Source organism: Apteryx mantelli, chromosome 2 (assembly GCF_036417845.1).
Source record: "Apteryx mantelli isolate bAptMan1 chromosome 2, bAptMan1.hap1, whole genome shotgun sequence".
In the NCBI taxonomy this organism is placed as follows: domain Eukaryota; kingdom Metazoa; phylum Chordata; class Aves; order Apterygiformes; family Apterygidae; genus Apteryx; species Apteryx mantelli.
In genome coordinates this window covers 61,852,875-61,875,954 of record NC_089979.1, presented here as the reverse complement: position 1 = coordinate 61,875,954, position 23,080 = coordinate 61,852,875, and the positions used below count along the sequence as shown (strand labels likewise).

Sequence of the window (23,080 nt, the reverse complement as noted above, 5' to 3'; positions counted from 1 at the left end):
AAACTACATTCAACAGTACTCTAACAATTGTTTTAAAGTTATGAAATGTTGAAACACTTTTCAGTGTTTATCTAATGCTTTAGAATTATTGTGTGATTACTGTTTCAATAAACAAGAAATTCATTTGCATTGATTTTTGTACTTTAACTGTTACCTCTACAAGGAAAACATTCTGAAAGCATAGAATTTTTTATAATCATATACCATGATCTATAGAGCCTACTGAAGCTCTATAGAATACAATATTTTCAGATGAACAGGCATATTTATCAGGTTCCTAATTTCTACCAGAGTGTTTGAAATTTGTACAAATGTAACGGTTGATAATTATGATTTTGGTGAATATTTTGTGATCTCTGAACTTCTGTCTGTCAAGCCTCCTTCCTTTCAGTAAGACTTAAGTATTTTTAAAGGATTATCATGAAATTTAGCATGAAAATTCTTTGTAGACATCTTTGGATACTTTAAAATAATTTCATTCCTTACATACAACAAATCATAGTTAATCCTACTGTGTGAATTTAACTGTATTTCCTTTTTAGTTGGAAGTCTGCCCAGGCTAACCCATTGCTCCAGGCTAAGAGTCAGAAAGTGCTTCTCCATCTGTTGTCTCATCCTTTGCTGAGCATAAAGACTGAAGCCTATCGCTGCTGTTTGGAAGTGGTTAAGGTTAGAACTAATGCTTTTGGTGTTATGCTAAATAAAGCATATATATTCTAGTGTCCTTAGTTAAGACCATTTTTACAGAAAAATCTGTTTAATGCACTATATACCGAGATCTACACAGGACTGGACTTTGCTTGTCTTTTATTATTATTATTTTTTTTAGTTCAAGCATTCAGTTTTGTTTGTCTGCTGAAATGAGATTGCCCTGATTCCATTCTCTTCTTAGCAGCTTTTCCCTTTCCTTATATTTTTTTTAATTGTACCTTAACATACAATCATTTTGATCTGACTGCTTTCTGCAAGGATGTTTACTGAAGGAAAACTAAAACAAAACAATAAAATACCAATAAAATACAGACACTTTCATAATATATGTTTTTATCTATATTCTGTTTTAATTGTTTAACTTTTATGAAAATCTGAAAGAAAAATGTCTCTTTTTCATATTTATATAAGCTTGGAGAGGATTTAAGAGCAAGTCAGTCCTTTTGTATTACTATTTTTAAAGTTTTAAAACCTTGGGGATCTTCTTTTAGTTTTGTATGTATATTTTTTCGATCTATGTTCACGAGTTATTTATAAAGATAGCCCAAGGGATAAGGAATGTGAACGTCCTGAAAGCATGACTATACTCTATAATAGGAATGACTGTCTTATTCATTAGCTGTCTTTAGGTAGTCAGTAATATTTGCTCATATCAGTGAAAAGAATAATTACCGCCTCTACCATTCTGCAAAAGTTAGCTCTTCAAGACCAAGTGGTGTAAGAGAGCAGATCCCTTTTTTATCATCTGGGTTGTGTATTGAGTTGCAATCATTTTCATTTATGAAATTCCATTGGAAGAACTCATATGTACATGTCAGTGAGACTTAATTTAGCTTGCACAATCGTTACTGCATGTGGTAAAGCATGAATAGAAAGTATACAGGCTATGTTTCAAGGCCAGCAGTTAAACAGGCATTGTTTTTTCTTGAAAACTTATTGGAAATCACTTGCATATGCCTCAGACCTTAATTTGTTGCAATAGGGCTCTAATGTTTGTACATATAACATTTGGTATAATGAAGTCCTGGTGTGTGGTTAAGCCTCCTAAAAGTTACCAAAGTTGCCATTGAAATACAGACTTCTAATCCTGCAGAATAAAGACACTCTTCGAGGCCTCTCCACAGTGTTGGCCTTAAATTAAATATCCTCACTCTTCCTTCTGTCCACTCTTTAGCCCAACACGTACTTTTTAGAATAGGTTGAACAAAGCTTTTCTGGATAGGTACAGACTTAGTTAAACTTAACTTTTAATTTTTCAATATCATAATGGTTTGTCATTCTTATTTTGTATAGTGGGCACCTGCTAAACTTCATATTGTACTTATGGTGCAATTCACTAATATGAAAAGATATCTGAACTAGTCTTTCACAGAAAAAGCAACTACCTCCACCAAATGACACCTATATGTTTTTGTGAGATTGTACCTGCTTGTTTTAGGTTTTGCTTATTTTAATGTAATACTGAACAGTATATAAAGTTTGTCTGATTTATTTTTACTATTATTTAAAAATTAAAACAAAATGATTTTCCGTTTCAGTCTGTGTAGCAACTGGAATTTTCAGTCAATGAAGTACAAAGAAGGTGTTCGTTTAAGTACCAAAATGTTTAGCTTTCAGAATTGTAGTCTTCCTAGCTGCTTTTCACTGGGTGACAGCTGCTGGCAGTCTATAAAACAAGATGTAGTAGTAGAGACTATCTTGAATTTTAAAATTAACCGTCTTTCATTTTCACTGAAGGACTGTTTAGGTATTCATAATGTTGCTAAACCTGTGTCTTCAGTCTGCCATGGAGTACATTTTCTTCTTCATCCAAAAGTTTTATATGAAATCTCTACATTTGGCCTTCAGGAATATAAAAATGAGGTACTGTGTTTAAGCTATATTTATAAGTTGATGTGCGTGCATCAAAATAGGTCTTAATATTCTGCGTGACTGTTTGAGGCTGAAGTTTGGATTACGTTCAGTTTCTTGTATATTAAAAAAAACTATGCAAACAGTGAACATCTAGTAAATTGAAGGATACCTTTATGATGTATTCAGAGACAAAACGACGTCCTATAAGTGGGATGCTATTCAGTGTAATAAACACAAAAGGAAAACAAAATAATCTGTAGGTTTTATTTTTATTTTTTCCTGTAATATATTCAGCCCTACTAAAGTGGGCATATGACAAAACAGTATGCATGATGCTTTACATTTATGACAAACATGAAGTCTCAAGCCTCTGCAAAGTTGGGATGACCTCTGAAATGTGTGCAGTAGCTAAGGAGCAAAGAGACAGTTTAAATCTGCAATGTCTTTGCTATAAAAATGTATTTTTCATGTCTGCGAACACATCTATGTTTTTATTTATGTATTATAGAAGTATAGTATAGTGTTACAGAAGTAAGTAGGATCTGTTTGTAGTTGTTCAGTTCATTTATATGTATGAATGCTTAATGTGTATCCACTCATTTCTTAGTTTACAGTCCTAACCTTAACATATATCCACTCATTACTTAGTTTTAGTCCTAACTGAGGACTTCTGAGGAAAAAAAAAATTATTCAGGTTATTTGTAACTATTTTATAGCTGATCTACAAGGTCCCTAGAGTCAGAGGTGAAAGAAGAGTAATTGACAAATTTGGGGTGGGAGTTGTTTTGTTTTGTTTTGTTTTGTTTTAAGGATCATTAATTTGTTTTTTGTTGTTGCTACACAGATGTTTCATTTTAATTTTGTTTCTGAAAAATATCCAAGTATTCAGTTTTGCTTGTCTGCTGAAATGAGTTTGAGACTTTTAACATAACACTGTGTGCAATTCCATTTGGAAGTATTTTTCAGAGGTTAACATTTTACAAAGAGAAATAAAAAGTGTTTGATATGTTTGATTATATATATTAGTAGTTTGTGTATAATTTATCTTTTCCAAGGAAAGTTTTAATTTTGATTGACTGCTTGGTTGGATGCCTTATTAAAAAAACTGCAAGTGTTCTCTTTTGGTTATTGGTCAAGCATATCAAATGATATATAATTTAAAAAAAAGATTGGGATGGAGAATGCATGTTTATAAGAATCATTTCATGTCGCCCTCTTTACCTTATAAGGCATGGTTACCCTTCTCCTACCAATGTATATAAATCAGGTCATGTCCAGGCTTACTCTTTCTACTGTTTGGATGTATATCTGCTATTTAAATTATCATTAAATGTCAGCTTAATCTTTCAGGCTTGTGACATTGAGAAGAAATTGAGAAGAATCATGTATCCCAATGCTGGGTTTTGTTTTTAAAAATCCCAACTCTTAAAGATAAGCTAGAATGAGATTTTGAAAGGTTGTTCTTATTGCCTGGAGTGAGAGAATGTTTCGTTCTGGTATAAAATGCAATTTTTTAGCAGCTAAAGATAGATTTTTTTTAATTATTATTTTTTTAACATAACACAAGGAAAAATAATTCTTAGGAACTTTCTTTTCCTCTGTTACCTTTATAGCAGTAATAATTTATAGCTTGTAAACGCTTTCAACATACATTGGTGACTATAGAGAATACTATATCACGTACCTTTTTTCCTTTTTTGATACAGAGCTACAAATGAATTCATGTACAATTTGAAATTTTTGATAACCTTCTTAGTTCGACTGTTTACCTCAAGAAACTGAGGCCATGAAATGAAATGAAATAACAGGTTTTGAGTCTTTTATCTTCCTGTAGCTCCAGAAATACATCATAAAGACTGGGAATTAAATACCCCAGAAATGTAGAGTCAGGAAAGAAAAGAAACAGAGTTTGTTTTACCTGGAGGACAGAGAGGCCAATAGGTGTATAACCTGTAATAATTTTTCATTTCAGAAAAATTCATTGATGTTTGTAGAAAATAAAAACCAGAGTTCTGAGATGAAATTGATTGGGTAAAAAGGCACTGAGACCTGTCCTTAAGCTATATATATATTAAAGCTCAGTGAAGTTCAGGCATATTCTTACATTTGGGGGGAAGAAAAAAACAAACTCCAGTACTCTTGGTATATTACAATTTATTACAATTTATTGTAATTACAATAATTGTAATTACAACAAATTACAATACAAGTAACAATTGTTACTTGAAGGGTAATATTTCACCATTGGCACATCGGGTGCTTAGACTCACTACTGCATGGGTAGTCTGGAGAGGAATTACACTCTGAAGTCATCTCTCTAAGGCTGTGAAAATAAATTAACCATGTATCTTATAGATAGGTAACCTTGCAAAGAATCTCTGGCATTTCACTTTTTTATTATTATCCTGAGCTTAGAGGCTTTAAATTCCAAGAATTTGTCTGTCCTGTTAACAGGAGAACAGTTTGTGTGTTTTCTCTGACAGGCTTTTCTACAACTTAATATTTAATGTGACTGACAATTTAAAAGTAGTGTTCTGCAGTGTGACTACATTTTATTCATAGATCCTTTCCCTTTGAGCTGTGTTTGTATAAAATTCAAAGACAGAATTTTCTATTACGGTATTGACAAACTGACCTAGAAACTTAGGCCGTTGCATCTTTTTTATTATTATTTTTTGTTTGTTTGTTACCGAGCAGGTGAACTCCGCTGCCAAGTCCATTCTGATATACCTATTGCAAGGACGACTAGTAATGACAGTATTGACTTGGAACAAGTTTATTGAGGCCCTCTATCCCATCATTCCTGTTTTACAGGTACCTGTGCTGTTATGTATGAGATAGTATGAGATATGCCATTATGTAAACAGCAACACTGGAAAATAGATTAACAAATAGTAAGTTGTCAGATGGAGAAATGTTTTATATGGGTCCTAATGCCAGTCAAAATTACTCCTTTTGGTTTTGTAAACAAATTTAGCCTGGTAATATTAGAATTTGAAATTTTGAAGGGATATATTGGAAATTAGTCATTAACAGGTACTTACCAGGGCTTAAATTGTTTTAAGCTATGTTTGGAAATCCAAGTATAGATTGAAACATACTGCATGCTGTTTCAAATTAGTGTCTAATTGTGGGAGTGCTTCTCCTTCCTCAATTCTTAAATTTGAACATTTATAACTTCTGTGTGATTATACAGTTTTCAGATCAAGTATGTGTTAGGCAAATAGCTAAGCTATATTTACTGCCTATTTTGGTGTTTCTGAATTTTCTTCCCATTTATTAGAAGTGTCAATAGTCAATATTATGCTTAGACCTGAGTCTTCATTTCTATAAGAACTGTGCAGATTTTCTTTCCCCTATTTTTACTCTCAGCTCAATCTGACAGGAGCTTTTCCCCTTCTCAGTCTTATTTTCATCATAGTTGCTCCATCCAAATTTTTTAATGCTTTTTCTCTAGTGCTGGAGGTTTCCCCTCTACTGTTTGCCTATGGTCTTCAAGATAGATATCTTGCTGCACTTATCTATGTCTTCCTGCTTTTTGCCATACATTTCTCTCTCTCTCTCTCTCTCTCTCTCTCTCTCTCTCTCTCTTTTTTTAATTTGACTAGTACATCCAAGTATACTTTTTGTCACCTTTTTTGTTCCTTAACTGTCGGAGTGGGGGGACGGACCCGGAGTAACGATGAGTCTCAATATGAGTATGGTCGTTCTCCCTTTATTAGAGCTTACACAGAGTATATAGACAAGCAATAAGCATGCACTAGCAATAGCTGTATGATTGGTTTACTTCTGTCCACGCGCCTAAAGCGGATATATGATTGGTGCAAAGTTGCTGTTCACGTGGAGGGGCTTGTCAGCCCCCTCCTTTACTTGTTTACCACTACTTGCCTTCCCCTTTTGTAATGGTCTAGGAATGCTCAAGGACAGTTCACATCGCCGTGGGATCCTCCCTTCATCATGAAGGCAGGATTGCTCACTTCTAAGAGATCATGCCCTCTCTCACTTAACCATTCTCCCACACTTAACATTCCTCCTCTAAAAATATCACGATAATTATTCCTACTTGTTCATGTCATTACCATTTATTCATGTAGATTGCCTGTACCTCTGTACTACCATAACTTGAAAAAAGTGCTTGTATAATTTAAACCCCAAAGTAAAGTGCGTAAATCAAAGCAAAAATGGGGCAGAATTGCCAACAGGATGGTTCATGAAATAAAAGGATCAGTCAGGAAAACTTAAGCCACGCAGAGGAAATGCACTATGAGAACTGAAAGTGGTAGAGAGGTTACTGGGAGAGAAAGAGCTCTAAGGTAATATCGACTTTCCTGTGTTACCCACATACATATCTTGTATTTCTATTGATATTCAAGATTAGGTAGGTAGGTGGTTAATATAAGCTGTAGGTTAAACATGTGAAAGAGAACTTTTCCCTACTCTCATTTTTCCAAATAGTAGTTTTCTCTCTGCTGTGGCTTGTAGTGTGCTGTGTGTAACAGATACTTGAGCAGAGCTTGCTGGAAGCCTATCTTCACCCAGTGCATATAAAAGGTGTTTTATTTTGCTATGTTGTTTAAATGGTTGTGACATCAGTATTTTATATAACTGATTCTGGTTTGTCTTGGTCGTATGTGTAAATGCTTTGACTAAATATCTAAAAAGAATAGCTAGGACTTTATTGTTTTGAAGCCATTTTCACCTAATAATTGAGTTTTATTTATTAAAATGAAAATGAAACTTACAGAGTAGCATCATGCTAATGGACTGAAGGCTAAACTTCCAGATCAAAATACTCCTGGGACATGTTTTGTTGTTGTTGTTGTTGTTGTTGTTGTTGTTGTTGTTGTTGTTGTTTTAAGGGCTTTTTTTCAATTATTTTCATGGAGGAATTTTAATCTGCAGAAATTGAATATCTGGTTTTATTAAAGTTGTTGCATTTTTGGTGCTTCCCCCCTTCCACCTCATTCCTAAAAATAAAAAATAAAGGGGAATTATATTGTCTAGTTTGCTATTTATTAAGCTGTTCTTTTGATTTGGGTTTTTAAAATTTTTTTAGGGTTATGCTGATGCCAAAGATACGTTAGGTAACTGCATCCTCACTTTGAGTGAAACAACCTCTGACAAAGGAGAGGGTATTCTCCCTAGAGCTACTAGACTACGGGCAGCTCTGCGTCTTCTTTTCTCAAAAAAGCAGTTGTGAGTAATATGCTGTAGTACAGTGGGTTGACTTAAAAGGCAGATTGACCAATATTGCTTTGAGTACTTTATTTCTTTTTCCACAATAGAAATTGTATGACCTAAGTAATGTTTAACTGTAAAGCTAAAGATTTCCAGTATGAGGACTTTATGTATTTATTTTAATCATTTACTCCTTTAGGGTTCGTTCTGTAGCACTTAAACATTTATCATTCCATCTTTTGAATGAAGAAGGGGCCAGCCTGAAACGCCCACGTCTGCATGGTAGTGTGTTGTCCAGCATTTCAAACTTGTTTATAATAAAAAGAGCTATTGAGCTGAAATTGGATGATAAAACAGAGTCGGTATTTAAGGTGAATAAAATCTGTCTAAATATTCTGTCATTCCTCAACTCTTTTCCACCTGTCCAGTAACTTATCATTCTCTGAAGCTTGCAATATTTCATACAAATTGGCTCATATCATAAAAAGAAATATATATATGTTAGATATATGCATAGATATATTCTCTCCATGTGAACTTTAACAGTAGTTTTCACACTACAAGGTGCAACAATGAGTAAGAAAAGAATTCATTCTTCTTTTTTTCCTCTCTGCAGATAAGTTAACAGTAAGACTTAGCTTGACTGCAAACAATACAGGCCTGCCGTGCTTACAACAATTTAATTGTGCATGGATAGAGTCTGGTTTTTCTCAAGTAGAGAATTTTTTTACTCAGAATCCCTTCTTATTGAAACAGCCACAAAGAATTTTTAACTTGAAATATTCTAAGATGCATTACAAACTTTTGTCTGTGTTTTCTTAGCATTACAGCTTTTGAAAACAAATCACAGGTATTTTACCAATGGGTAAAGTTACCTTTTTATTCAATCAGCCAGGCTGTTTCCTTACCACCTCTACTCCATTCTTCTTTCTCCGTTACACTCAACATTTGCAGGTTAACAGTACATTTAAAAAAAAAGCTAAGATGCTTCCCCTGTGATAAAATTGATTCTGACCAGTCATTGTACACTTGATTTATACTCTTCCCCTACTTCCTCAAAAAAGTTAGGATCTTAAATCTGTATGTGAATGCAGGATTATTTTAATTGTTCTAACCCTGCTGCTATTAAAAAGGCACTCCTCTTCACTAAGTTAGAAGTGTATTACAGCATTTCTGTGTAGTTTTGAGCTTTCTGTAATCCTGCATAAACTGAGTGTTATTGGTTAGAAGTCTGCTTCCAACTGTTGTGTGCTAGAAACTATTCTCTTCTTATGTACCCCAGGAATTATTAGAGATTTCTTACAAAAAGATAACTTAATCCTTTCTTATTACGTACATGTGGAATCTAATCAAATACATTCTAATAAAGAATATTTAGTAGAATATTTTCTACTTTCTGTTATGAGATTTGGCTAGTTACCTTGTTTCACAATAGCATACTGTATGTAAATCTAAATATGGTTTTACTTTTAGGCAGAAACTGTTGAAAAACTATATGGTATCTTGACTTCTGATGCTGTTGACTTAGTTCTACGAAAGTCTGCAGCCGAACAGCTAGCCATAATTTTGCAAGGTAATGTTCTTTAGAAATTTTTTATTCATCTGCTGATCATCAATGACTTTATAGTTTGGCTGTTTTGTGTATGTTTCTGCTAAGGGTGCTTTTATTTTATGTAGATTTTACATATATCTTTGGACCAGAGTGCAACACTGTTGTGGATAAGATAGCAGTCCAAATCAGAACTTAGTTATTTGTTGTTATTGTACTCAAGAATAAGGTGCTCTTACTGCAGAAAAGAACAACTCCCCTACAGGAGTAAGCTTAATTCTGTAAGCTCTGTAACAGGTTTTTTTCTGCTTCTTCATTTTAATATTTGTCATTTTGTGATGTATGTTAGAACTAATGATGCTTCAGAATTTTCCTATTGCCAACTCAGTTTCAGGTAAGAAAGTCAATTCTTAGATTATGGAGGCTAGTGAAATGGGTTTTACACTTAGTGAAGAGTTCCTTCTAGCTTCCAGAATTTCTTCTTCCATTTTGAGTTAGCCTAAGTAGTAACCACAGTTAAAGTGCATTTAAATGTCATTTCTGTGATTGAGAGTTCAGTAAACTCAGGATAAACTTCCATGATTATAATCTCTTTCAACATGAAGATGCAGGCTCGCTGTGCTATTTAATCTAATATGTTGCTGGAAAGGTGTTCCATCTTATACTCTTTATGATTTAATTTAAGTGACTGATCACAAATTTGCATCACAATTTTTTATAATTGTGTTACTCATAAGGGAAAAATGATGAATTCTGGTAAAGAATATTTGATTAAGTTAAGATGCAAGTATGTAATCTTGAATAGAGCATTATTTGACTTAATGCGGGACCGTAACTCTGGAGTTTCAAACCTGGAGGTCTGTACTCTGCCTACTCAAACTCTGGTTCAAGCATATGTTTTCTTCAAGGCAGACAAACCATAATGATAGAACATTAATTTTTCACCATGAGAAGATGACGTCTTAGACAATGTTAAAATAAGGATTTTTCTTGACAGAAACAACACAAAAATGAAGAAATGTCTCCTATATCCTGTAAAATACATTTAGCTATGGCTGCCACAGTTTTCAGATGACAAAAAAATTAATGCAAAATCTAGCATAGGATGAAATTATAAAGAAAAAATGTAGCTGTTTTATCAGAACAAATTTCATATGAAGAATCACCAACCCAAACAACTTACGGCTTTTTTTGTTGTTAAATATTCTTGAACCCGATGTTCTGAATGATGGTTTCAGTGGAAAATAATTTAACTCGTTACTTTTCATTGACAGATTCATGACTGATTTTTAATGTCATTTTTAGTTGCATATTAAACTGTTGAAGACTTTAAATATTAAAAGTGAAATCCTGGATGGCCAGCATTTGAGTTACACTGAGGTCTCTGTAGGTGTGGAACATAAAGATTTTGGGGGAAGATATTTAGGTTGTTTAATAACAGTGTTTAAGAGGCTGATATAATCAGATGATTGCAAATGAAATGGAGATCTTTTTATTATTATTGTTATTATTATTTGGCTTAGAGATTATTGGCTAAAATTTGTCCTGTAATGACTGTTTAGTAGTTTGAGCGTCTTAGGTCTTTTTCACTTGTTAGGCAGACATCTCTATCTAAAACTGTTGTCCCAAATTGCACAGTTATTGTTAAGCTTTGTAGGAAGACTTGTATAATATTTATGTTTTGTAACATTTCTTTGGGATGGGTTAACTAAAGGATTGCTGATAAGACTCTAGGGAGGCTTGCATTGTTATGCTAGAGCTGTACTTGTTCTGTTTATTAGCGATTTGGGAAACTGTTGCTTTCAACAGCACAAATTTGTGATTGCACACTGAGAAGTTTAATATGGAGCCAGGGGCTCCTAATACAGATATGCTTTTTCTTACAGATACCAAAATGCATGATATAGTGAAAAAGTTGGGTATGATAGAAAAGATTTCGGCTTACCTCAATGAATGTATACATCGAGATGGCAAGGTAAAAATACTGGCACAGGTTCTTCTGCAAATGTTGCATAGCGTGGTGGTAGTATAATTGCTTTTTTCTGTACTTGTAACACTAATCTTGTTACTGCATTGATTCTGCACAGAATACAAATGTTTAGTAACATATAATCCCAATATGTATTTAGTTTTTTTCGCTTTTCAATATGCTAACATTCTGTTAATGAAAAAAGATTGGTTTACTTCCTATGATAGTAACTAGTCATAGAACTAACTGTGCTTGGTAGTGTGGTTCTGAAATATGATAGCCAGAGCCTCCCTGGGTTTTTTTAAAGATACCAAAATAGAACTTTTAATGAGCTAAAAAACTTATAAGTAATATGTCTTTTTTCATAGTCTCCAGACTTATGTCCCAAAGCAAATAGATATAATATAATTAAAAACCGTCATTTATTAATTATATATGAGAATATACTAGTCAGATTGATGTTCGGGTATAAGCAATTTTCTGACAAACAGAAGATTTCTGCCTCACCAGGGAGGGTTTCAGGACACAAGATCACATTTAGAATTGAGTGTTTATTTGTTGCAGATGCAAGATTTCTGTATTGAATTTTTCTGAAATTCATTATTTGAAATCATTTTATGAAAGCTAATATAGCTAATAAGGCTATAAGTTGCTCAGTGTCACTTCATTGGATTAATTTTTTTGTGTATTTCTTAAATTGCTTGAATAGTATTAGTCTAGTAAGCCAACAGTCCAGACCATGAAATATGTTAAGATCCTATGAGAATTTTTAAATGGTAATGATTTTCAAAAAATACAAAAGAGAATAGCCTGGTTGCCATTTTGTGGAATTGTTCCTACTTGTCAAAGTTATGCCACTCTTCTTTGGTAATGGTAATGGTAGTGCTCCCCCCCCCGACTGTCAGTATCTAAGATTATTTTATCCCAGTAGCTTTAAGGGATCTCTAGTCAAGTTCAAAGCTAGAATATGAGTACTTATGTAAAACCCTGATACTGAGTTGGGGAAATCTGATGTAAGGTTCTTTTTTTTTTTTTTAATGTCTATTGTAGAATGGCAATGTCTTCATTATTTTACCTTTTTGAGATAAAAAGTAATAAAAATATTTCTTTTTTGTTTTATTTTGTCTAGTGAGTAGGTATTAGCATAGTTAGTTAATAATACAGGAATACAAGCATGGAAAATGTATTGCCTTAAACAGATCCCTCATAGTCAGACAAGAATCTAAGATAAAGCTTAAAAAGGAAAATTGTGTATATATATAATATTTAGCCTTTTATAATCTGTAACTTAATCCTAGATTTAGAGGAGAAATCTAAAATTGTCCATGTTGAACAAGGAGAGGTTCAACATCAAGTCATCAAGAGAGGCTGAACCAACAGTTACATATGAAATTCCACTTCTTCTAGTGCTAAGATTCAGAAATTTGCCAGTCAGCTCTGTGTTGATGATAAAAGTTTCAGATCTTAAATGGTCTGCTATGTCTCTTCTGTAAAACAGTTATTTTACACCATCCTTACTCCTGTCACTTGAACACATCCAGCAAGTTCCCATCTTTAGCTCCGTCAAGCTCTGATAATTCAAACCCTTTACCAAGAAAGTTAGTAAACCACCAGGATGGATAATAAATGAAGTGGGAGCACTGCCTACCTCTTGTCTGATGTAACTGAATCTGAAAATAAGATAAGAAGTGTGTTTCATTAGGTCAAAGAAAGAGCATGTAGATATGATTATGTAAACTAGTCTTTAGGTTGCTGTCCTGAGGGAATCTAGCCCAGATTCTTGTTCTCCCTTCAAACTGTTCTTATTTTCATTCTAAAATCGTTAGAAAAGAAAAAGCTTACATGCTCTTTGGGAAATGGCTACCAAGAAAAGGATGAATGATGCAGTAGAGGGGAAGAAGCACAATTTAAATAAGGTTATAAATATAGCTATGCCAAAGACTCCTCTTTCCATTCTAAATAAGCATGGCTATTATCTATTGAAAATCAAATGGAACTCTGTTTGATGATGGAGCTAAAACAAAATTTAAACATAGAACTTCAGGCAAGCAAAGTAATGGTACAATGTACATACAAATCTGTGAAAGACATACTGTCTTCTCATTCTAAGGAGCAATGACTCGGCCCTATTTTTGGCCATTCACTGATATTTCAATGCTGAGCAAGCTGCTTCCACTTCTGAGGTTTCTCCATTTGAAAGGTTTAGACCCAGGAAATTAATCTGATACGGTATAGCTATTTGCATCAAAAAATGAATAAGGTTATATGAGTGTAAATATTTGTTTATTTTTGGAAATCCTTCAGCTCATGTATGTGCTTCTGTATGTACTTATGTATTTTCCAAAATATGTATTTTGGAAATGAGTGTTATATAAATGTGTTAGGAGACCAGAGGCCAATAAAATTATTACTGATTACTAAGAAAAACAGAAGCGATTAAATATTTTTGAATGAATGTGCTGTAACCACTTGGATCAAATGTGGTTGTCTAAGAAAGTTCTAGGCTTCTCTGCTACAAAAAGTAGAATCTATTGGTTCATAGCATGAACGTTTGTACTAAGCATCTCACAGTAGATCATTCTAATTGATATTTTTATTTAATATTTAATATGGTCCTGCAGGTCATGGAATGCATAGTGTTACCATGTCTAACACTTTTATGGAAACTTGCATATGCTGATCCAGTTGTTCGTTTGTCCCTAGCACAGGAGTCATCCTTCCTGCTTGTGTTATTCAGAGGTAAAGATTTTATTTCTATTTTTATTTTAATATGTGGATAGAAAGAACGCATGTGAAACATTAACCAAAAGCCTTCCCGAGAACCTTGGATCTCTTCAGAGTCCTTAATATTTAAAAGAAAAATCATTGTTTGCTAGTGTTACCCAGGAAGTGGCATCTGTTGAAGATGTTGGCAAAATGACTGTAAAAATCGGTAGTGTTTAACCAATGTCCTTCTATTAAATATTCATGTTTTCCTAACATATTTTTTAAATATCTTTATTTTATTCAGTTTCCCTGATATTCCAAAATGATTGTGCTGTTCTAACTGAAACTACGGTATTGCTTTGTCTTCTGTTGTTTGATGAAGTAGCAAGACAAGAAACATGGTATGAAAAAACACATTTTAATTATATATCTCTAGTCAAAATTTTAGGTTTTGATGAAAGTCAGTTTATATATACCCAAACAAATCATTGCCAGAAGTTTTATATTTCTAAAATTACATGAATTGCTTATTTGTGTAGGCCAAACAAATTGTTTCAGTATTTGTGCTGCATGTTGTACAAGTTTACCTGATGTACTATTACAGTATAAATGCTTCATCTTTCATTGTTACTTCTGTTTACTTTTGTTTTCAAAAATCCCCTATTGCTCTCTGACACCTTTCCATAAAGAGAAAGTACACTAATCAAATAAAAAGCTATAGGTCTGATCTGTCCTCTTTTTTTTTTTAGTAAGAATTCTCCCATTTACTCTGGCTTTTAAGTGTAGCAGTTGTCCTTTTTTAAAAAAGACTTCAGTTTATGAAGAATATTTCAGAATTTATTATTTGAAATTTGCATGTAATTCAGAAAAAATATGCTGTTAGAATTCACACATGTGAAATGTACTGAAAAGAATTATAATGCCTGTTTTTTCTCTAATGGAAATATAATTTAAAAAGCCATGTGCTCTGATAAGTCATCTTTAATTTCATTTTTATGTGCAGTACACCTGCAGCAAGTATTTAGTATATGCGTGATCTAAGAAATACCTTAAAATTGCATAATCATGAAGAAATATTTATTAATACAAATGTATTTATCAGTGGCTTACCAAAGAGCTAGTTGGAGGAAAAAAATACAGCTATATCTGAATAATGAAGAAATAGGAGCATTAGTAGAAAAGTAGGGTTTAAATTAGTGAATAATAACTATAACTTAATCTTTTTCTTGCAGGGTTGATGGCATATCTAGTAATGATACTGACCTACCTTCCTTCAGTTTGCCTGTTGCTGTTGTTAGACGGTATGCTTTTTTACAGTTAACTTTGCTTCTTTCTGTTTGCTGTCAACCCTGAAGGATAGAAACAGGAGAGAAAGGGGATACATTTTGTTAAAAATAAGATTGTCTTTATTTTTAAATGTGAAGTTTTTTCTCCAAGACTTTGTCCTCTGACAAAGGCTTTCAAAAACTTTATTTGCAAATGTAAAAGTCTTCTTCTAATTGAGTATTTCAACTTATTTTTTTAAGGTATCATCTTCCAGTCAGAATCACTGCTCATCATGCTGTTAGCCCCAATTCTGTTGTTATGCCATTGTCTTCTGACTGCCTGACTATGAAGCCTGTGTCAGACATGCTTAAGGTAGCTTGGAATCTGTCATGGTGTCGTGGGATTGAAAACCTGTTGCAACTGGTAAATTATGAGAAGGAAGCAAAAATGTAAGCCATTTTATCTTGATTTTAAATTCTAACACATTTCAATAATATTAACGGTCCTTCAGGGTTAAATAGCTTTTCAGCTTCAAACTGCAGCTCAAGCTGTTTATGATTTGAGAATGCTGTATTTTTAAATGTAAAGGATCACATCCCAGGACTTTGTAGATATGACGTCAAGGGCTAATGTTTTACCTAAATTGCACCTGCACATGAAGGCTAGAGCTTGATCCAACTTATATTGATGGCCAGACTCAGGCAGAATTAGACAACAGGAAACTCATCTTATTTTGTGACTGGGTTTTTTGTTTTCCTTTTTGTTGTTTTTTGCTAAGGAGCTGTCTTTTTTCCCCTGAGTTGTTGCATGGTTTATTCTTTAGGAATATAAATTCCATAAAATTACACTTTTTAATGTTAATACTAAGAATTATGGTGGATAATCAAGAAATTTCCTTTTACATCTTTCGATTATCTCTTGATTATGCATAATTTCTCTGTTTGAGAATATTCTGTATACAGAATTCCTCATCTTAGGAGATACTTCATTTAATAGGACTAAAATGTTTGTTTCTATACCTCTTTTCATCTTGATGACTTTTCTTTTACAGATTTTGTTTTGTCCTTTAAGAGGTCCTACAAGTTTTATTAGTAAATAATATGGTTCTGGGCCATAGAAAACTCTGCATGCTTTGATTACACTTCTATTTTAAGTTCCCTCAAGTCCAAAAAAAAAAAAAAAAAAAGTGATTTCTTAAAAAGGAATACTACTGTCTAACTGGCCAAGTGCAACAGCATGGAGGAAAAGTTCATTACAAACCATGTAAATACTAACTTTCAATAGGAGCCATCTTTCAAAAAAAAACCCAAACAGCTCAGGATTTAAGTGTTTAAAAAGAGGTGGAAAAATCAGTTAATGAAAATAAATTCGTAAGGCAGCTTATAATTTGTTTTCTCATTTGGACTAGAATATGAAGGAGTCGACGCTCCCTGAAATAGTTTAAAGATACTGACTGTTAACCGTTGTTCTTTTATGCCTTGTCAGATTTTTAGACATGCTAAAACTGTCCTCAGAAGACATTCTTATACTGAAGATAACACACACAAGCTATGGACTGCAGGAATGTTTTAATTCAATCATTCAGGCAGTATCCCACAGAGATGTTAGGGCTGCTGTCACTAGGCTAAGTTTTTATGTTCTGAATGACAGACTTGCTTTAAAATACAACTCTGGGCCTTGTGGAAACACTTTGAAGAGCTTTTTTTGGCAAAGAGCATTAAACAGGTAAGCACGTTAACTGAAAAAATACATTAAGGGTATGATGTTTAAACTGTAAAGTTGAAAATATGAAAACTAGGAAATTTATGGAATTAATTGCCCCTGCATCTCTGATTCTGATTGCTTTGTACCCATGTGGTCAAACAGAATGGTCCCATGGAAAATAGTGTGTGGTCCTGTAGTTGAACTGTGTCTCCTAGTGGTTACTGAAGCTGACAGGTGAGACCAACCAAGGCAGGTAACATTAATCTTGGCTTTGCCAGTATGTTATTTCAGCTTATTTATTTATTTTTAATTTCCTGATGTTCTGAGTGTTTGGTTTGTATGTGGTTTCACTTTTTTTTTTTTTTAGGGCAAAAAAAGAAGTAATTTCTACTCTTAAAATTCATCTACCTGTTTGCAAATAAATCTTTAATGACATTAAAAGAGCACTGTAGTTATTTGCAAGCAAAAGTGACTTTGTTCTGGCTGTACCCAGCTCAGCCGGAAGACATGTGAGTGTGGCACTAAATCTGAATATAAGCTACCTCTCAGTGGAGATTATTATTTCCAGTGCAGTTTTCACTGATAGTGACTGTATAGCTAGGATATAGCTGGCTTGCAGTCTCATGATTCAAAGCATAGGTTCACTTACTTCCAATTGCAAAGTTCTGTGTAGATTGTTGCTATTCTGGTAAATCAGTGTTGCCTAAACTACAGCACAAATTGTGTATTTAATGCCAGAATGACTTTAGGATATTCTATATTGGATAATTGGAGAGAAAGAGACCCAACTTGCTTTTTTGTCCAGCTATCCACATTGGGATCCCAACATTTGCGATGAGAGTCTTGCCCTATGTACTGCATTGAGGACAGGGCGTGGAAGAGTGATTTGTTCCCTTCCATGCTTAAGCGACAACAGTTCTCATAACCTACAGATGTTCTTCTAGTGCACTATATAAATGCTGTCTTATCTTGGTCACGCTCTTGGCCAAGTCTAAGTAAATTTTTGCAACCCTTTAGTTTGGGATGTGGCTAAATACAGAGACGATTTTATGGACATCCACCTGCCTGAAGAAATTTATCACTTCCAAAAGCTCATTAGTAACAATTGTAAAATTGTTGAAAAAAACTGGAAGGAAATGGTCAAAAGAATCAGCAGGAAATAGTTGGATATCCTGAAGAAATTAGTATTAGTTTTTAGTGTTGGCTTATTATCTGCCTATTTACATATACAAAAATGGCAAAATGTAAGAACACAAGATCTAACTGCTGTATTTAGAATAAGAATTGTCAAAAATGCCTAGTTAGTCTTTGATACTACATTTAAATGCTAATATTGAATAGCTAACAAACATTTTCCTTTTTTTTTTAATCTGGTCTATGGTACTGTTTGTATTTTTCAGTTTAGGTTTAATATAGATAATTCCATGTTTGCAGGTGACTTCAATCCTGCTAGGCTGAGATCTTAAACTTCTTTAATGTGCTGCAAGTGTAAAAGAAAGTATTTTTGTTTGCATTACAGGTTTCTGCAAGTGCTTCCAGCTTCTGTTGAGGATGAGAAGCTTTTGGTGGATGTCCTGAATTTTCTAAACAAATTGCTTAGAGAGCAGAGAGCAAGTTTGGAAACAGACCATCTAAAGTGGATGCTGAAAACATTGCATAAGAATGTAAGAATATATCTAAGTTAGTTGTCGTCTACAAAATGATGCAACTGTAACCTGTTTTTGTTTGTGGTGAGCTGCTCTAGGAAAAGGACTTCTCAACAAAACCAAAAAATATCAGAGCTTGTAGTTTTAATGGCTGTTATTTTGTGGTCTGTACTACAATTTTAGTGTTTGGAGCAGTTAACTTTGAACAAGAGAGAATTACCTTCTCTCTTTTGTTTGTTATATGAATTGTTTCTCTAAAGCAGAATGTTACATTTGCCAAATGTAGAAAAAACCATCTACCTGTGTGTTTAGTTTGCTTTGGTGCTATCAAAGGATGAGGTAATATGTTGTACATGCTAACTTTTCCAGATAGCTTTATTTTGTGTACCTCAGGCAGTTTTTAGCAGTAGGTTTACAGTAAAATTAGTATCAAGAACCTGTTAAAAATAAAAACATCAGTGTATCTTTTTTTTCACACAGACTTATATAATTTTGAAACTTTCCATTTGATGGTATTAATGCAAAGATTGGAAGGCAAAGTGAATCCTAAGATTTTAACTAAACTATTCTTTGCAGTCTATGTATTGCAGTCACTCCTCTGTTCCCCATTTTATAATATTAAAACATTAAGAGGATAGTGAGTGAGGTAACAGCATATTCTTTTCCTTAAATGTCATTATTTTAGAGCACTAGAATTATGAATAGTCTGTTGTATTTATCCTTTACTAACATAATATGTTTCTGTGTTTGTTTGTTTTTTAATGTAGAACTAGGAAAAATGGGAATTCTGCTTGCCCTTCCTGAGACTATGCTATTATGAATATAGTGAACAAAATTATAATTGTAATACCAAATTCTTTTCTAGTTCTTAAAATAGTAACAGATTTCTGCATTTTGAATAAGCTTATAGAATATTTATGGAAAAGTTTGCAAGCCATAACTCACTTAGCTTTCTTTTCCTAGTATGCTGCTCATCTCGGCAAAAGACAGGATAAAGGGAAGTACTTAACACAAAGGACAGCTGCCAGTTATGTCTGTTTACCTTGGCATATTCTCTGATAATTTGTTTTCTAATTGTATTTTCTATTCTTTTGCTTCCAACTTTGTTTTGGAGCCACTTGAGATGTTTCTGTTACTTTTAGGACCCATTTTCTAAATATCTGGTACAAACATCACTTCTCCTTCAGTTCTTTAAGCTCCAAATACCTTTATAAATTATTTTACACAAGAGTAGAAATGAAATTTATCCATTTTTATATACTGGAGATTTATGTAATTTAGATAGATAAATGATTCAATTTACTGTCAACTTACTGTCTTCTCTGTCTCTCTTTTTCACGAGGCAATATAAAGAGTAGAGATAAGTGTTGTTTTTTTTTTAAAAGACAAATCCTCTCTATACTGGAGCTTACTGTTGATGACATGGTTGAAATCATTTAGGTAAGGCAAAATGTTTATTAAACCCATTTGGCAGTCTACTGTTACTGGTGTTATTACAATATTACTGCAGGAAAATTGTACGACTGGTAGGTGTGAATGACTTCACAGGTTTTTTCTTTCAGGCTGCAGATTTCATATAGGTGTTTTAGAATTTTCTGCTTGGCAGAGCGATACAAGTAAACATTATTTGTCTTGCATTAAGAATAAGAACTGAAAATTAGGACAAGTTTTTTCTTTCAGTATGTCTGTCAATTCATTTTCGATTTAAGGTAGTTGTAATATATCTAAGTGAAATACTTTTACAACCCTGAGGAAGGTATTATATGAGCATAAAGTTCAATGGCTATAGTAAAATTTGCACGAATAGTATTGCAAGAATGTAACTTTGTTCTTTTCAGTTTTTTAGACACGTTTTGTATTTGAGAGAGCCATTCTATCCAGTACTGCTCATTTGATATAAGTGTGAAATGGGAAAATATAAGAACAAACAGAAAATAAAGATAACAAAGCTTTTATTATATTTATCAAAATATAATAACCCAATCTTTCTGTATAAAAATAATTATTGAGTACCAAAGATAGTGATGGCTTCTGTTTTGGAAGTTTGCATTATAAAGTATTGTTCTCAAATACACTGCCCTCAAAGTAAGCTTGTTCATGGTCTTACAAGAGATATCCTATGTTAAGTACAATCTGCATGTACTTGTGTTTTCCCATTTCAAAATACAATCTAAGCATTTACAAATAAGGCTTGGTAGTCTTCATTGCTAATACTTATAAACTGAAGTATCTGAATTCTATGTGGCTAACTGGGAATCCTATAAATTCTTGTAATTTTTTCTCATTCAATATATTCATATAAAAGCTTTAAATCAGGTGATTTTCAATCTTTCAAGAAATTTAGCTGTACAAGATGCATCTTGAGCTAGTATTTCTACTATGTGTTTTCTGTTTCTTGTGATTTATTTTTTCATTGCAGGTTATTGGCACGTGTAACTTCAATTTTTCTTGACTGTACTGATTCAAAATACACTGTATAATGGCTTAATACCAGGAGATTTTAAAGGCAGTAACAGTACATTATTTTATGCCATTTAGTACGTTCAAGTAATAGGTAATTGTAGGAAGTTTTTACTGTGTTTTTTACAGAAATACTTCTTAGTGAAATGATCATGGAATTTGTGATTTATAAGACTTGTGATTTGCAAGCTATGAACAGAAGAATGGTTTTAGTGTAGGTATTAAAACAGGATGTCAATACTGCATTGTGTGAATGTATTTTTATTACTTAATGTATTTTTATTACTTTCTTCTAGAAGCCAGATTCACTCTTGGACCTTCTGGTGCGACCAGAATCCCAAGTGCAGGGTGAAATAGATGAAATACAGACAGCTGTCAGGCAGCAACTGGATAAAGAACTCATTCGTCTTTTTAACACATTGCTATTTTGCTCTAAGTCAGTGACTGACAGGTACATTGTAAGGGATCTGCCCATATAATTCCAACTGAAGAACATAATATCTAGTGAGACTGTATCTCAGTCAGAATTTATATATAATTACATGGTGACACAATTTTTTAAAATTGTAAAAATGGACTATACCCCTCTTGAATTGAAGATCAAAGTTTGGTGGGCCTTTTCACAACAAAATTAGGAAATTAACCTGGAAGGGTATGCAGTAGTGGTCGCTTTCTCAAGAAACGATAATTAAATTTGATAACTTGGTTGGCTTCCTAGCAGTTATTTATAGGAAATAAAACAATAGAATATTTGAAATACCAACAAATGTTTATTTTCATCCAGCTCCTTTTTAGCCTAATAAAGTGCATCTCTGCACATTAGTCATTAGCTTGGACATCTACTTCCTGCATGAAGTTCCAGTCCTTTTCTGCCAATCAAGAAAATACAAAGATGAATTTCTATTTTGTTTTGTTTTTTTCCTCTAAAATAATTTCCCACTCTTAATCTTTCCATCCAAGTGTATTCTAAGAGATATTAAAACTGCAGCTTGACATAATATATATTTAAGTGCCAAAGCAGAATAGTTGATAAAGATACTGTCTTCAAACCAGTATCATCATCTTTCTACCAACTCAGTTATTCAACTTATTAAATTTTGACAGCTGAAAAAAAGGATTATAGAAGTTTTTGCCAGTTCTGTCTCTAGCTGAATTGTAGACTGACTGAAACATTTTTAAACTTTTGCCTCTTGAATCAGAATAAACATAAATAAAAAAACCTACCTTTTGGTTAAGAAGTCCTGTTATAATAAGGTGCAATATTATGCTTTCAGAATCTGGGTGAGACTATAAAGGTCATATTTGCTTCCATCTTATTCTGTGCATGAGGTGATAGTTACTAATTCAGATACTGAGACTGACAGAATAATAGAAGAAGAATGAGGCACTGGCCTCTTGTAAAATGATTCATTATAGTAACTTCATACTGATACTGATAGCTGATCCTTTTTTGCTTTTTACAATTAACCCAGAGAGGGCTTGGAACTTGCGGGCTCTTTCAGAACAGAGCTGGCTCTGAAGCTGCTACAATGCTTAAGGCTAACGGATGCGCCACACTTTTATGGACTCCCTTCGTTGGAAAGAATACTACGAGGAATGGTTCATGTTACAGCACTTCCAGACTGGAGTACCTATTCTGCTACGGTTGAACCTATCACAATTTGTAAGAAATATTTAACAGGTCTTCTTGAAGTAAGTAGCTTATGTTGCGTATTTTTGGTGTGAATGCTTATAAAGCACAATGTAATTAATGACATGGTTTTTAAGCTGTACTCCTTAGTGGATATCATCGCTAGGAATAGGGGTTGGGAAAGACATTTTTATTCTGCTAAGTAAATAGCAGGAAAATGAAGACTAGATTGAGTGATGTGAGTCTGTACTTTAAAAATAAATAAATAAATAAAAAATCAAGAGTGCAAGAAAGACAGGGACCTACTGGAGTGAATTTGCCCTCATGGCAAAGAGCCACTAAGTTGATTAAGGGACTGCAGCATTTCTCACGTGAGGAGAGGCTGAGAGAGCTAGGACTGTTTAGCC

At 33.4% G+C, this 23,080-nt stretch overlaps 1 protein-coding gene across 1 annotated transcript in view; it reads left to right on the top strand.

Moving 5' to 3' along the window:
- RTTN (rotatin) overlaps nt 1–23,080 on the top strand; it is an 86,560-nt gene that overhangs the window by 23,334 nt on the left and 40,146 nt on the right. Inside the window, exons 14-28 of the mRNA XM_067292157.1 lie at nt 543–669; nt 2,449–2,574; nt 5,263–5,379; nt 7,622–7,761; nt 7,943–8,114; nt 9,217–9,316; nt 11,179–11,267; nt 13,883–14,000; nt 14,272–14,368; nt 15,200–15,268; nt 15,494–15,682; nt 16,719–16,958; nt 18,457–18,601; nt 21,340–21,494; nt 22,516–22,735. Of these exons, the coding sequence (XP_067148258.1) occupies nt 543–669; nt 2,449–2,574; nt 5,263–5,379; nt 7,622–7,761; nt 7,943–8,114; nt 9,217–9,316; nt 11,179–11,267; nt 13,883–14,000; nt 14,272–14,368; nt 15,200–15,268; nt 15,494–15,682; nt 16,719–16,958; nt 18,457–18,601; nt 21,340–21,494; nt 22,516–22,735 (2,104 nt within the window). The remainder of the gene's footprint in view (nt 1–542; nt 670–2,448; nt 2,575–5,262; nt 5,380–7,621; nt 7,762–7,942; nt 8,115–9,216; nt 9,317–11,178; nt 11,268–13,882; nt 14,001–14,271; nt 14,369–15,199; nt 15,269–15,493; nt 15,683–16,718; nt 16,959–18,456; nt 18,602–21,339; nt 21,495–22,515; nt 22,736–23,080) is intronic.